This window comes from Anastrepha obliqua, chromosome 3, assembly GCF_027943255.1.
Source record: "Anastrepha obliqua isolate idAnaObli1 chromosome 3, idAnaObli1_1.0, whole genome shotgun sequence".
NCBI lineage: Eukaryota > Metazoa > Arthropoda > Insecta > Diptera > Tephritidae > Anastrepha > Anastrepha obliqua.
In genome coordinates this window covers 7,791,647-7,804,327 of record NC_072894.1, presented here as the reverse complement: position 1 = coordinate 7,804,327, position 12,681 = coordinate 7,791,647, and the positions used below count along the sequence as shown (strand labels likewise).

The following is a 12,681-nucleotide window of genomic DNA, read 5'->3' as shown; positions in this document are numbered from 1 at the left end:
GATGCGATAATTGGCGGAAGCTGCCCTAAACAATATTAACAACATATGTTTGGTACATTCGTACATACATACAAACAGCCATAATGCATAGCAATTCATTAACAGCAGAGGAGTTTAAGTTTCATTAAGCACAAACGTTTCACGAATTTGAAGCTTTGTTACTTACTTGAATGCTTTCATTGAAAATAGTCAAATATCCAATTAAATACACGTTTTCACTATGAGATCAGATTTTTAAGGTGATTCGAGTGCATTGAACTACGTTGACGTTCTTTAGTCACAAGCAGAAGCGCAGATAAATAGCTTTAGCGATGGGAGAAGCGATTTGACTTAGCTTTTTTGTATGCATAAGTACTCGTATATGTGGATCTGTATGCATCTGTACGTTCATACAAGAACGAGTATATCGGCAAATTCGCCGTTATGTCTGCTGGCAAAACTTATAGGACATTGAGCGCAACGGAAAGCTCCGTCAGGATCAGAGAGGACCTCTCCAAGCCGTTCGATACCTAGCAAGGTTTCAAACAAGGCGATTCCCCGTACGTGTGCTCTGAGCTGAACGGCTTTGGCACTATCTACTACTGATGATATTGATATTGTCGACCTCAACAACCGCACCGCATTTTCAACGTACTCCAGTCTAGAGAAGGAATCAGAGGGTCTTGCGGTGAACAAATGCAAAACAAACGGCCTGCTATAAACAAACAAATAGACCTGACGTCCTGAACAAAATGTCACTGTTAGCAACCACGAATTTGAAAGGTTTGTAGGTACCAATGTTAGCCGCCAGAACGACATCAGCCTAGCTATTAAACGAAGGATAACTCTTGCCGACAGGTGTTACATTGGGTTAAGTAGGCAATTGAGATGTAAAGCCCTCTCTCAAACAACACAAACAACGCTCTACAAAAGCCTGATCATCCCGTCCTTGTATACAGCGCAGAAGCTTGGAAGTTGAAGACAGCTAATGAGAGAGCACTTGAAGCGTTCGAGAGAAAAAATCTACTAAAACCCTGTGGTCCTCTTCGCCAACATGAGAATGAGTTTCATATCGATTAGAACAGCGAACTGGTTGAGCTATAGCGAGATGTGGACATAATGAAGCTTATTAAAATGCAGCGGCTGGGCTGGCTTGGCAATGTCTCGAGGATAAACGAAAGTGCTCCAGCGCGGCAGACTTTTGAGACGGAACCCACTGGTGGGCGATGAGGAAGAGGAAGACCTAATCTACATACGTGGGGGAGATTAAGTGAGGCATAACCTGGCAGCACTCGGTGTCACCAACTGGCGCCAGCGAGCACCGACTGAGTTAGACCAAATTGAGGGACATCAGAAATCGTTTTTGGGGCATGGTTCCTTCGGCAAAGCTTCTTATTTTGATCCCTAAAATATGACTTTCACAGAGCAATGGGCGATTTGTTTGCCTCCCCACAAATCGACCCGGCCTACTGTACATAGTTAAGACGCGGTTATTGACGTAATGAAGAAGAAGACGAAGTTAAGGCGCATGCATACATACATTCTTTGTAAAGCATTTGAGCGAACTTCTATCGATGTTTTGCAAAGAGGGAGACTTATTTGGACTTTCGAGATACTTTTATATGGCAGATATGGACTTTTGTAACCTGCACAAACCGTATGGCAGCTCTGTGAGTTCCATCTAAATTTTAGCACCTAAACATATATTCCACTGGGAGTTTCCAGCACTGCTACAATTAGAAAAATAGCTACTAAGCGAGCTATGCGAGCTCGTTTGACAACTTAAATTATTTGTTTTCAAATTTGAATTTGGTCGCATTTATCAAATAACTGTACATACATACATTCATATATAAAATTAATAATTTCGTAGTGGCTTTTAGCAACATAAAAAATTGTGTGCCAATGCCATAAAAGTACGAGTATTGCAAGGTAGCGCAAAATTAATCACTCTATCGGAAGATTTATAATTTTTGAAAATAGCGTCGTATGTCAATCATATTTGACACTTGTGAACTAGTCAGTGTGGAGTGGAGTGTGGAGTGTGGAGCCAATGGAGTGCATAAAGGTCAAAATAAAGGTTTACATTAAAATATTTTTTTTTTTATATTTAGTAAAAAAGTTATTTTGGGGGATGGTTCCATATATACAAATTCACGCAAGTTGGGAAAGTCACTGATTGTCATTCACTTGGGATTTGCCAGGAGGATTCTTCTGCACACGGTCCAAACCACTCACAACTTCCGAACAAGTATCCTCCAGGTAGCTCCCGAACATCCGTTTGCGAGCGAGCTAATGTGAAAAGGTGCAGCAATCCCGGATAGTTGGTTTTACGCTGTGTTTGATACCCGCCACGTAAAAGTTCTGCGCAAATGAAAACAAAGCCTCGTATACGAACTGCCTACACTTATAATGACCACGGCGGACGAACTAAGGATTACGATTTGAAGGCATACACGCAGAAAAGTAAGGTTTACCATTTAACCACCAATGCAACAGCTTTTGGGGGAACTTTCAGCCCAGGAAGCTATTGAGCACTTTCTCTATAAATATCCGGGATTGGCAACTAGACGATGCTCCTTTCTTCGACCCTGGGGCAGTGCGCCAACCTATGTCCCATCAATCTTCTCCATTAGAACGACATCTCCGATTGTCTGTAGATAACTGCCTGTTGGAGGTCTCATAATGGTATCAAAACGGCGCTTTAGTGCTACTCGGGGAGGGTCAGAGTGGTCCTTTAACCACTACAATTCTAGGTTGTGTTGATTTTTTCTTATATCACCAACACAGTATCACTTATATCGCCATCACACCTCCGGTTACGTCAGCCAATCAGCTGATGCCTTTAAAAACACTGACAGCCGGTTAACGGTCTAATGTTGGCCACATCTACTGAGCTTTTTCACAGTGTTTTTTACATGGCTCATAAGGAATTTTATTTTTGTAAGTTTCGGCAAATTATTCAAAATCTTTATCTTTACTATTTCTAGAATCAAAGGGTGATCTTATCTAATCTTTATATTAGGTGGAAACTTAATAATCTATGTACCAGTACTTTGAAATATGTCAATTTAACTATAAGTATCATATTTTGCTTATTTATTTGCCTCATAAGGGAGGCAAGATATGCTCATAGATAATCGTGGCAGCAGCCCTCTTCACAAAAATATAATTAAGTACTGACTTAATCAAAAGCCCAAACCAAAAACACACATTAAATTCACAACAACCTTCATAGGCCATAGGAAAATTCAAACATTTACGCACAAATCAAGTAAAAATATGTATGTAAATAACGCAGCCGTCAAATTTCAGAGTATAAATGCCAACGGATTGACATGGCACAGCCATTCGCAGCTGAGCATAAAATGCACTGCGCAGAATTTGGTTTACATGGCGGCGTATTTACATACGTACAGCTGTGTTCACAATAAAAGCAGCGCAACAAATTGCAGAGCTTTTATTATTTTTGTAATATAATTTCTTTGTTTTTTTTATAAAACTTTAGTCCATACCACAAAAAACCCATATAGCTAAAGTATGAAACTTAAAAAAAAAAAATGTAAATATTAAACAAATTTTCACCAAAATTTGAAAATTTTTAGTCAGATTGTGTTGTTAAGTTAGGTAGGTATAGTGACTGCCAATTGACACACCTAGGCTTGCAATAAGCCCATCGTGATATCACTAGAGCCGTCCCTCTTCCTCACTCTACACTGCCCTCATTGGACCAACCTGTGGCTTTAATGTATCTAACAATCTTTCTTAGTTTCAAATTGATTACTTCTGCCAAATTATTCAAAAAACTTGTTCCTGAAATATTGAACTGTCTTCTACCCAGAGCCATGCACCCGCATAGAAAGTGTTCTACAGTCTCTTTAGGTTGATCAGGTTGCACTAAAGGCTTTGGTGAACGCAAAGCAAACCTCAAAGATTGTTCAAGAATGTAGGAAGAAGCTTAATTCTGTTGCATGACAAATAAGCCCGTACTTATATGGGTTCGAGGACACTGCGGGGTTCAAGGGAATGAAATTGTCGATGAATTCGCTGGCTGTAGATCAGCGGTTCCCCCACAGGAACCAGAGCTAATAATTAATTATGCAGGAATCGAGAAGTGCATCTGTGATTATGTATGCAATTTACAGGGCTTGGAACGCTGCAAAACTGCAAAGTATTTTGTAACAAGCCCGAACAGAAAACTGTCCGACTTTCTTTTGAAACTTGGAAGACAAGACGTTCGGTTGATGGGGAGTATTATTAGATATGACCACCATTGAAATCATTGAGGACCCGATTTGCCTCTCTTACTTAGAGGAGGCAGATGGCACTAAGCATTTTCTCTGTGAGGATCCCGCTTTTGTTAGAGAAAGGCTACGAATTTTACGCTCCGATATCATGAGAACAAGTAAAATTCGTGCTCTCAAACTGGAGGATGCTTTCAGATTTATCAAATAGTCTGGAAAATTTTCACAGGTCTAACTACCTCTATTCCCCTATTCTATCCTATCTTTTTGTTCTATTTCTTTTCTCCTTCCCTACTTGACTATCTACCCTTTCAATTTCCAGAGCTTTAAATACAATGTGCTTTTTTGCCTCAATGTTTTAGGAGTTACTAAATCTCTCGGAGCTTCTTGGCTCGACCTTTCAAATTTCAATTTCCAACAGTCTCTTCTTCTTCAGTGTTGTTACAGTGGTTATAGGATACTCCCTATCTGCTGACATTCCTGCGTATAGCACAATACCCTGTTAGAACCCCGAAAAAGTTTCTCACGTCCATCTTATCAAGTTTCAACAGCCGGTTTGTGCGGCCCATAGTCCATTCTGGCCACGTCAACCTAAATGTTGAACAGGTCAGGTACTGAGTCCATAGCTCGTTAGCAGATTTGCTCGTGTATCTATCTGTTAGCAGCTTACAAGTTGCTAGCTAATGTGGTGCCCAATCACACTAGTTCATCTGCTTTGCAGTTAACTTCTATCTCTATAGTACCCGGTACCCAGAGCAGATTTATTGTAAAGCATTGTCATAGTTCTGTTAAAACGTTGATACCTCCTTTTACTGTCTTCGAGTTAATATTAGGTGATTGTAGAGTTTTCAGGGCCGATTGGCTATCTCAATATAAAATTATTTCTCTTGTGGCGAGGACACTTTTCTTTAAAACAAACAGGTTTTCCCCATCTTTTCTCGTTGGGAAAGCTGTGTTGAGTTACAAAAGTCTGTTGTTGGGGGTAAGAAGGGCTATTCGTCTAGTATTTTTGCGTGACCCTTCCTGTTAGTAGGAGACTGTGAAAAAAATCTCTTAACCTTCGTGCCGATTTTGCCGCTAGTTGTTTGCTGTACACCTCGATACAAACGGTAATAGATGCAGCATGACATTCATCGCTGCCGGGCGTAGTCTTTGGTGCTATGCTCATGCATATATAATTTTAGTAGCTCATTCGATTTTGGTTTAATAATTTTGTGCCAGTTTAAAATTGCGTTGATTTTTGAGAGTTTTTCTTTTTCTGATACGTTTTGTATTGGGTTGCGGAATAAGTTCATACCCTTTTTATATTTTCTTTTATTTTACAACGATTTGTTTGCTGTTTGGCAAAGAGTCAGCATTCATTCGATAGAACACTTTCTGTTCTTCAAAACTATTCCGGTTTTTTTTGTTGAGTTATTTAATTAATTTTGAGTCTTAGAAATGGAGTACCCAGAGGGCAAACATTAACATTTTCGTCACCTGCTCTTCTTTGCTTTTCATTGCGGTCGAAAAGCTGACGAAGCAGCCCGGGACATTTGCGACATGTATGGAGAAGGTGTCATAGGCGAGTCTACAGCACGGAAATTATCTCGCAGCGGAAGGGCTTCTGAATTCGATGAACAACATCTCAAATCACTTGTAAAGGAAAACGGTCGCCAAACTAAACAATTCTGAATCAACTTAATTCAGTGGGATTTACCAAGAAATTGGGAGCCTAGGTGCCTCACGAGCTCAATGAAAAAAACGAGCTCAAAAAAAAGATATAATTGATTCATTTATTGATACAAATATTGTTTTTTGTTTAAAGAAAATTCTTCGGTAAAAATGCTACGAATTTATTCCCGCACCTAATACATTTTCTCCTTTTAAAAAAAGAGAGCATTGACAAGAAGGTTAACATTTTCTTGCATTTTTTTTTACTTTTGTACTAAGTTTGAAATTTTACGTTACATGGTTTATATGTAAAATAAAATAATAAGAAAAAAAAATAATAATAAACTAAAAAAAAAATACACAAATCGTGCTGCTATTATTGTGCATGCAGGTGTGCATGCGTGTATGAAGCTAAACATCTGCATGAAAATCGAATTATACAGCATATCTAAATATAATATTTATAGCACGCAGCAATATTTTCTTAATATTGCCTGTTAATGAGATACAAATTTTATTCAAGAAAAGAAAACCCCATTTCGGAATTGCCAAATTGTGACTATAAGGAATGAACGCCTATAAACAACGCTCCGTTGCTGGTGCATGATGTCCACGCTGATTGAGATTTGCTTAAGACTAAATTTACGAGTGTTGTTTATATAGCCATTTTTACTAAAGCGAGTCAATTTGACTCATACAATTGAGGCCTTTTGCAAAAAAATTGTTTTTGCACTTCGATTGCAAGGTTTACGTGAGGTTTGTAACAAGCCTGAATATTTTCAAAAAAAATATTCCCACATTTTTGAAATGAAGGCAAATTTGTCAGTTAGATTTTTTTTTTTAATCTATGATATGGATCTACCTCTTGACATGGTTTTGGAAAAAAACCTGAACCCCACTGTTGGGAGCAGCACCTAATTTACATTACATAATTTAAGTATAGGGTTAATTGTATAGTTTTTATTTAATAATTTAGTATTGTAGTCTAACTTATAAGATTGTAATATTTTTAACTCGTAACACCTGGTCACCCTAATCCTTGTACTTGTCCTTGAATTATATTAATACACATTATCCTATATTTGTCATTTTCCTAACGTTCGTATCAACGCATTCTTATGTACATACATTATATATAAGCTGCGCTAAGCAAATATTTCGAGACTTGAATCTCGACATCAGCTGTGGCCGGTGAACTAAAACTTTGTAACAAACACACGAACGCGTAAACTCTGTGAAAAATAAATTATAAAGTGGTTTAAAAATAAAAGTGTTTAATTTCAAAATTAATAGCTGCCAAAAAAGCTTGGTGGCTCAACATTTTTGGTGACCCCGACGTGATTTTCGTGTGTTTTAATTGTGTAAAATAGAAATTATTATTCAATATAATAACATTTGTTATCCCTTCGAAAATATCGTGTTACGGTAGTCAATTATTGTCGCGTAGTCGTTTAATACCTACCCAATAAATAAAGCCGTTTGTTAACTTTGTGCGGGACTTGTAAAACAAAACAGTTGAAATCGCAACATATATTTCTATTTACTAACTTTCGTGTTACGGTAGTTAATTATTGTCGCGTAGTCGTTTAATACCTACCCAATAAATAAAGCCGTTTGTTAACTTTGTGCGGGACTTGTAAAACAAAACAGTTGAAATCGCTACCTATATTTCTATTTACTAACTTTTTCAACGGTTTCCGTGTACATAGAACCGTGCCTATAAATTCGTGCGCTATCAATATAACCGGTCAGTTAATTTTAAAAGTCCTTGAACGTTGGACATGTCGTTCAGTCCAGGTAATGGTACCTTCATTAGAAGCGATTCACCACATACTGTACCATCGAGTGGGCAACCGTCTTCAGATCGGGTGTCGTTTTTAAAACTGAAAACAGTGTCAGTCTTTAATCGACTTGAGCATACAGCAGCAGAGATGAACACCGAAATGCTACAAGGCATGGATGAGTACGGGTTGGCAGCAATCATGGAATCAGTGGGAGATTTGAAAGCAACATTCACCGCCGCTCACACCAGTTTGGAGGAAATGGACTTTGAGTCTATTGCCAGTGACCTGCCCTGCAAATTCGATGCTACATTAGTGAAACTTAAGGCGAACCTGCAACGAGAGATTGGGAGACGTAGCACAGGTCAGCACTGCTCGACATTTAGAGCGAACACTGGTGACTCGCAGTCGATCATCGTGAATGCAAATCGTTCTCGCCTGCCTTTGTTAATACTACCTAAATTTAGTGGCGCGTACACCGAGTGGAGCAACTTTTTCTCGATGTTCACCTCCGTCATTGACAACGATGGCGACCTAACGCAAAGCGATAAGCTGCAATACCTGCGTTCCTGCTTGAGTGGTGCTGCTTTGGATACTATCCAATCTTTGGAGATAAATGAAACTAATTATAAAAATGCATTAGATTTACTCAAAAAACGTTTTGATAACAAGCGAATTATATTTCAGGCACACATCAGACAGATCTTTGGGCTGGACAGGGCAGATGCATCCGCAAGCAAGTTGCGGGAGTTGACGGACAAGGTTACATCACACATACGCGCGTTGCAGTCGCTTGGATCACAAGAACAAATCGCTGACTGCATTATAGTTGAACTGCTAATCCAGAAGTTGGACAAGGCTACTCAATCCAAGTGGGAAGAAAATTCATCAAGCAACGAACTGCCGTCGTGGGATCAGTTAGCTGCATTTTTGGAAAAGCGGTGTCGTACCCTCGAAAATGTGGAGCATGCCATACAAACCCAAACGGATCAAGTTGACAGAAACGGTAAAACTGTAAGTACAAATAAAAGAAAATCATTTGTCGTTTCGAATGCCTCAGTAGGTGGTTGCGCGTTTTGTCGGTGCCCTGATCATAGAATTTACCACTGTCAGCAATTTTCCACTCTTTCTCCAAATCTTCGCCAAAAGGAAGCCAAGAAGCTCTCGCTTTGCCTTAACTGTCTAAAGGGTGGCCATCAAATGAGAGATTGCAAATCTGGACCCTGTAGAGCTTGTCAATTGAAACACCATACGCTTTTGCATTTTGACCGCACATCTTCTGCTTCAACTTCTATATCAGGCCCAGTCACGCAACCACCCACATTGAAATCAAACACCATAGCTGCAACATCATCTGTCCCTGGCCATGCCCTCACTTCGAGATCTCCATCTGATGCTGTGCTTCTAGCCACTGCAGTCATTTTTGTCAAAAATCGTGCTGGTACCTTCGTGCCATGTCGGGCGCTTTTGGATTCGGGTTCCCAGCTTCACTTTATTACAAATCGATTTACTAACCAATTACAACTTCGTAGGACCAAATATTCGGCGGCAGTTTCGGGCATCGGGGATGCCAACCTGTCAACTGAAGGCTATTCGGTCAATGTCGTACTGAAGTCGCGGACTTCAGATTTCTCAACGCACATCACTTCCGTCGTTGTTCAAACAATCACTGACAATCAGCCTGGTTTTTCAGTGAGCATCGCGGACTGGAACGTCCCTTCGAACATCCAACTAGCTGATCCCAATTTCAACATACCTCAGCGTATTGACTTGCTTATCGGAGCAGGACTATTTTTGGAACTTCTCTGCGTTGGGCAGATACAGTTGGCGCCCGGATTTCCAGTTCTTCAAAAAACTCTTCTCGGTTGGGTGATATCAGGTGGTGGTCAACAGACTTCTAAGCTTTCGTCATTTGTGGCCAATCAAAGGTCTTCGAGAGACATCGACTCTGATACCCGACTAGACGATTTGGTACGTCGCTTCTGGGAAGTAGATCACGTTTTTGAACCAATCACTAAAACAGCAAGGGAGGAGCTCGACTGCAAGGCGCATTTTCAGCAAAATGTTTCGCGTTTACCCTCAGGCGAGTACTCGGTTCGCTTACCTTGGAAACTAGGCACAGAATCATTAGGCGAATCATACACACAAGCAAAGCGACGATTTGAGAGTCTTGAGCGCAAGGAAGATAGCTCCACAACAAAGCTCAGGGTCGTTTTTGATGGTTCTGCTGTCACAACTTCGGGCCTCTCATTAAACGAGATTCTAATGGCGGGGCCGACCATACGACCCAAACTTTTTGATATTCTTATTCGCTTTCCCGACAACATTTTCCAGTGCATTTTGTGGCGGGACCTTCATCACATTTCTGATGCAGAAAGGGAAACCTTCCTTAAATTCGATGACGCGCGACACCTTAGAGGCACCAGAAATTCTAAACGGTCTGCACTATCAACAATAGCTCGAAAACCTTTTGAGCACATCATGGCTGATTTGCCTAAGAAGAAATGTTATATCAGCGTCTTCATCTGTTTCGCAACCAAGACCGTATGGAGGGAGCTAGTGAAGGACCTTCCAACAGGTGCTTTTTTGGAAGCTCTCAAGCTATTTACGACAACACGCGCCATGCCAAGCTGTATTTGGTCAGACAACGCAACCAATTTCGTAGGCGCTAAGAACGAGTTGAGAGACCTAAAACGCCTACTCCTAAGCCAAGAGCACCGCAGCAAGGTTCACGTTCACTACCTCAACAATGGTTTCGACTGGCGATTCATACCACCTCGTTCACCACATTTCGGTGGCTTGTGGGAAGCCGCAGTAAAAATGGCTAAACAGCACCTGTACCGCACTCTTGGCTCTGCAATTCTTGGTTTCGATAAACTGCGTACATTGCTGCTCCTGAGCCTAACATCACGCATTTGAATTACAATCCACTCGGTCACTGGCAGCGTGGCACATACTTCTAACAACTATTTTGGAAACGGTGGAGCGAAGAATACCTCACTCTTTTTCAACAAAGAGCAAAATGGCGCACCCCTCACCCCAATGTGCAAATCAACGATATTGTATGCATTAAAGCGCCTCTTAAGTGGCCTCTTGCGCGCGTCGTCGAAGTTATTACTGGTGAGGACGGTGTTGCACGAGTAGCTGTTCTCCATACATCCACTGGCCTTACACGTCGAGCTGTTATTAAATTGTGCCTCCTTCCGACTAAGGAATCAGTTGAAAGCCCTGAACTTTCAACGGAGGGGAGGATGTTGGGAGCAGCACCTAATTTACATTACATAATTTAAGTATAGGGTTAATTGTATAGTTTTTATTTAATAATTTAGTATTGTAGTCTAACTTATAAGATTGTAATATTTTTAACTCGTAACACCTGGTCACCCTAATCCTTGTACTTGTCCTTGAATTATATTAATACACATTATCCTATATTTGTCATTTTCCTAACGTTCGTATCAACGCATTCTTATGTACATACATTATATATAAGCTGCGCTAAGCAAATATTTCGAGACTTGAATCTCGACATCAGCTGTGGCCGGTGAACTAAAACTTTGTAACAAACACACGAACGCGTAAACTCTGTGAAAAATAAATTATAAAGTGGTTTAAAAATAAAAGTGTTTAATTTCAAAATTAATAGCTGCCAAAAAAGCTTGGTGGCTCAACACCCACAAATATGTAAATTTTAAATTTTTAGCCACTTATAAAAACCCATAATTCTGATTTTGTAACTGTCCACTCCTTATTCAAGACTCTACGAACTTCAAGTTAGGTGCAGGATTTTATATATGCCTTCATGCCATAATCAATTTGAAAGCACTACTTGCCGAACCAAGCAAAATATGCCTTTTAGTATAGGCAGTTGGAGCCGAGACTACTTTGAATATGATGAAATCTGGTAATCTATCTACAGGTCTACAAGTAATTTAATGCTCAATGCTGCGCACATCGGCTTTAATGCGAGAATTCACCAAACAGCTACCTCCATATAAATATGTCCTACCGTCTTTTGACGAAAACAAGACATTCTCCGAAAATAAGCCATATCCAGATTTTCGGAACTTTTTGTAAAATAAGGCATAACCCCGAAACAATCCCTAGTTAAAATAATGTGAGAAAAAGAATTCGTTAAAAAATGCTGTTGATTAAGTATAAGTAATAATATGTTTATTTTTGCTAATACTCGTATTTCCGAGAAATAATTGAAACAAAATATTCTGAGAAATTAATTGTTTATGGTACCTCTAAAGTTCGTTTCAAATTAATTCTTGGAATTTATCTTAAAAAACCACACAAGATTTTGAGCGACAGTGCAGGTATACAACGTTCATTCATTTCAGTCTTGTAAGTCCGATTATTTCCCCATACGTAATTTTATTTAAAAAGAAAGTGAATAATCTTTAACCCCAGTTAAAATGAGTACAAAACGAAAGACCTATTCTGTCGAGTACAAAAAGGGAATCGTGCAAGACTCCAGGGGTGTAAATCTTGTAGCATTCTGTAAAGAGAAGATGCTGGATCTCCGTATGGTTCATAAATGGCGTGCAGACTACGATTACCTGTGCCCATTGGTGGATCAAGGAAATGAGAAAAAACGCGGAGTTGGATCAGGTCGGCAGCCGTTATTTTCTGAGTTGTAAGATTGCATCTGGGAATGGATTGCAGGCAGGAGAGCAATGGCTTTGGTTTTGCGCAGGGCTGATATTCCAAAATTTGCCCTCGAAACAGCAATTGAATTTGATATATCACAGAAGAATTTAAAGCATCGTCACACTGCACAGTGGTCCGACCAGAAGACGTTGGCGGACAAAATTCAAAAACTCATTTAATTAAGCTGAAAATATATATTTAGGGGTTTTAAGGATCAGTGATGACGAATCTGACCTTAGTTTTAGCAAATTTTAAATTCATTGAATACTATAAATACATTTTTACTTCCGTAATTAGCTGGTGAGTTCATTTTTACATTTTTCCCGACCCCAGAGAGTACCACGTGGAGGTTTACGGTAAGGTTATTC

At 39.7% G+C, this 12,681-nt stretch overlaps 1 protein-coding gene across 1 annotated transcript; it reads left to right on the top strand.

Moving 5' to 3' along the window:
- Positions 1 to 7,657: 7,657 nt before the first annotated feature.
- Positions 7,658 to 10,576, top strand: LOC129240572 (uncharacterized). The gene has a single exon (XM_054876472.1). The coding sequence runs from the start codon at positions 7,658 to 7,660 to the stop codon at positions 10,574 to 10,576; it is 2,919 nt and encodes a 972-aa protein (XP_054732447.1).
- The last annotated feature ends 2,105 nt before the right edge of the window (positions 10,577 to 12,681 follow it).

Coding starts and splice junctions, on each gene's coding strand:
- LOC129240572 (XM_054876472.1), top strand. CDS start 7,658: ATGTCGTTCAGTCCAGGTAATGGTACCTTCATTAGAAGCGATTCACCA.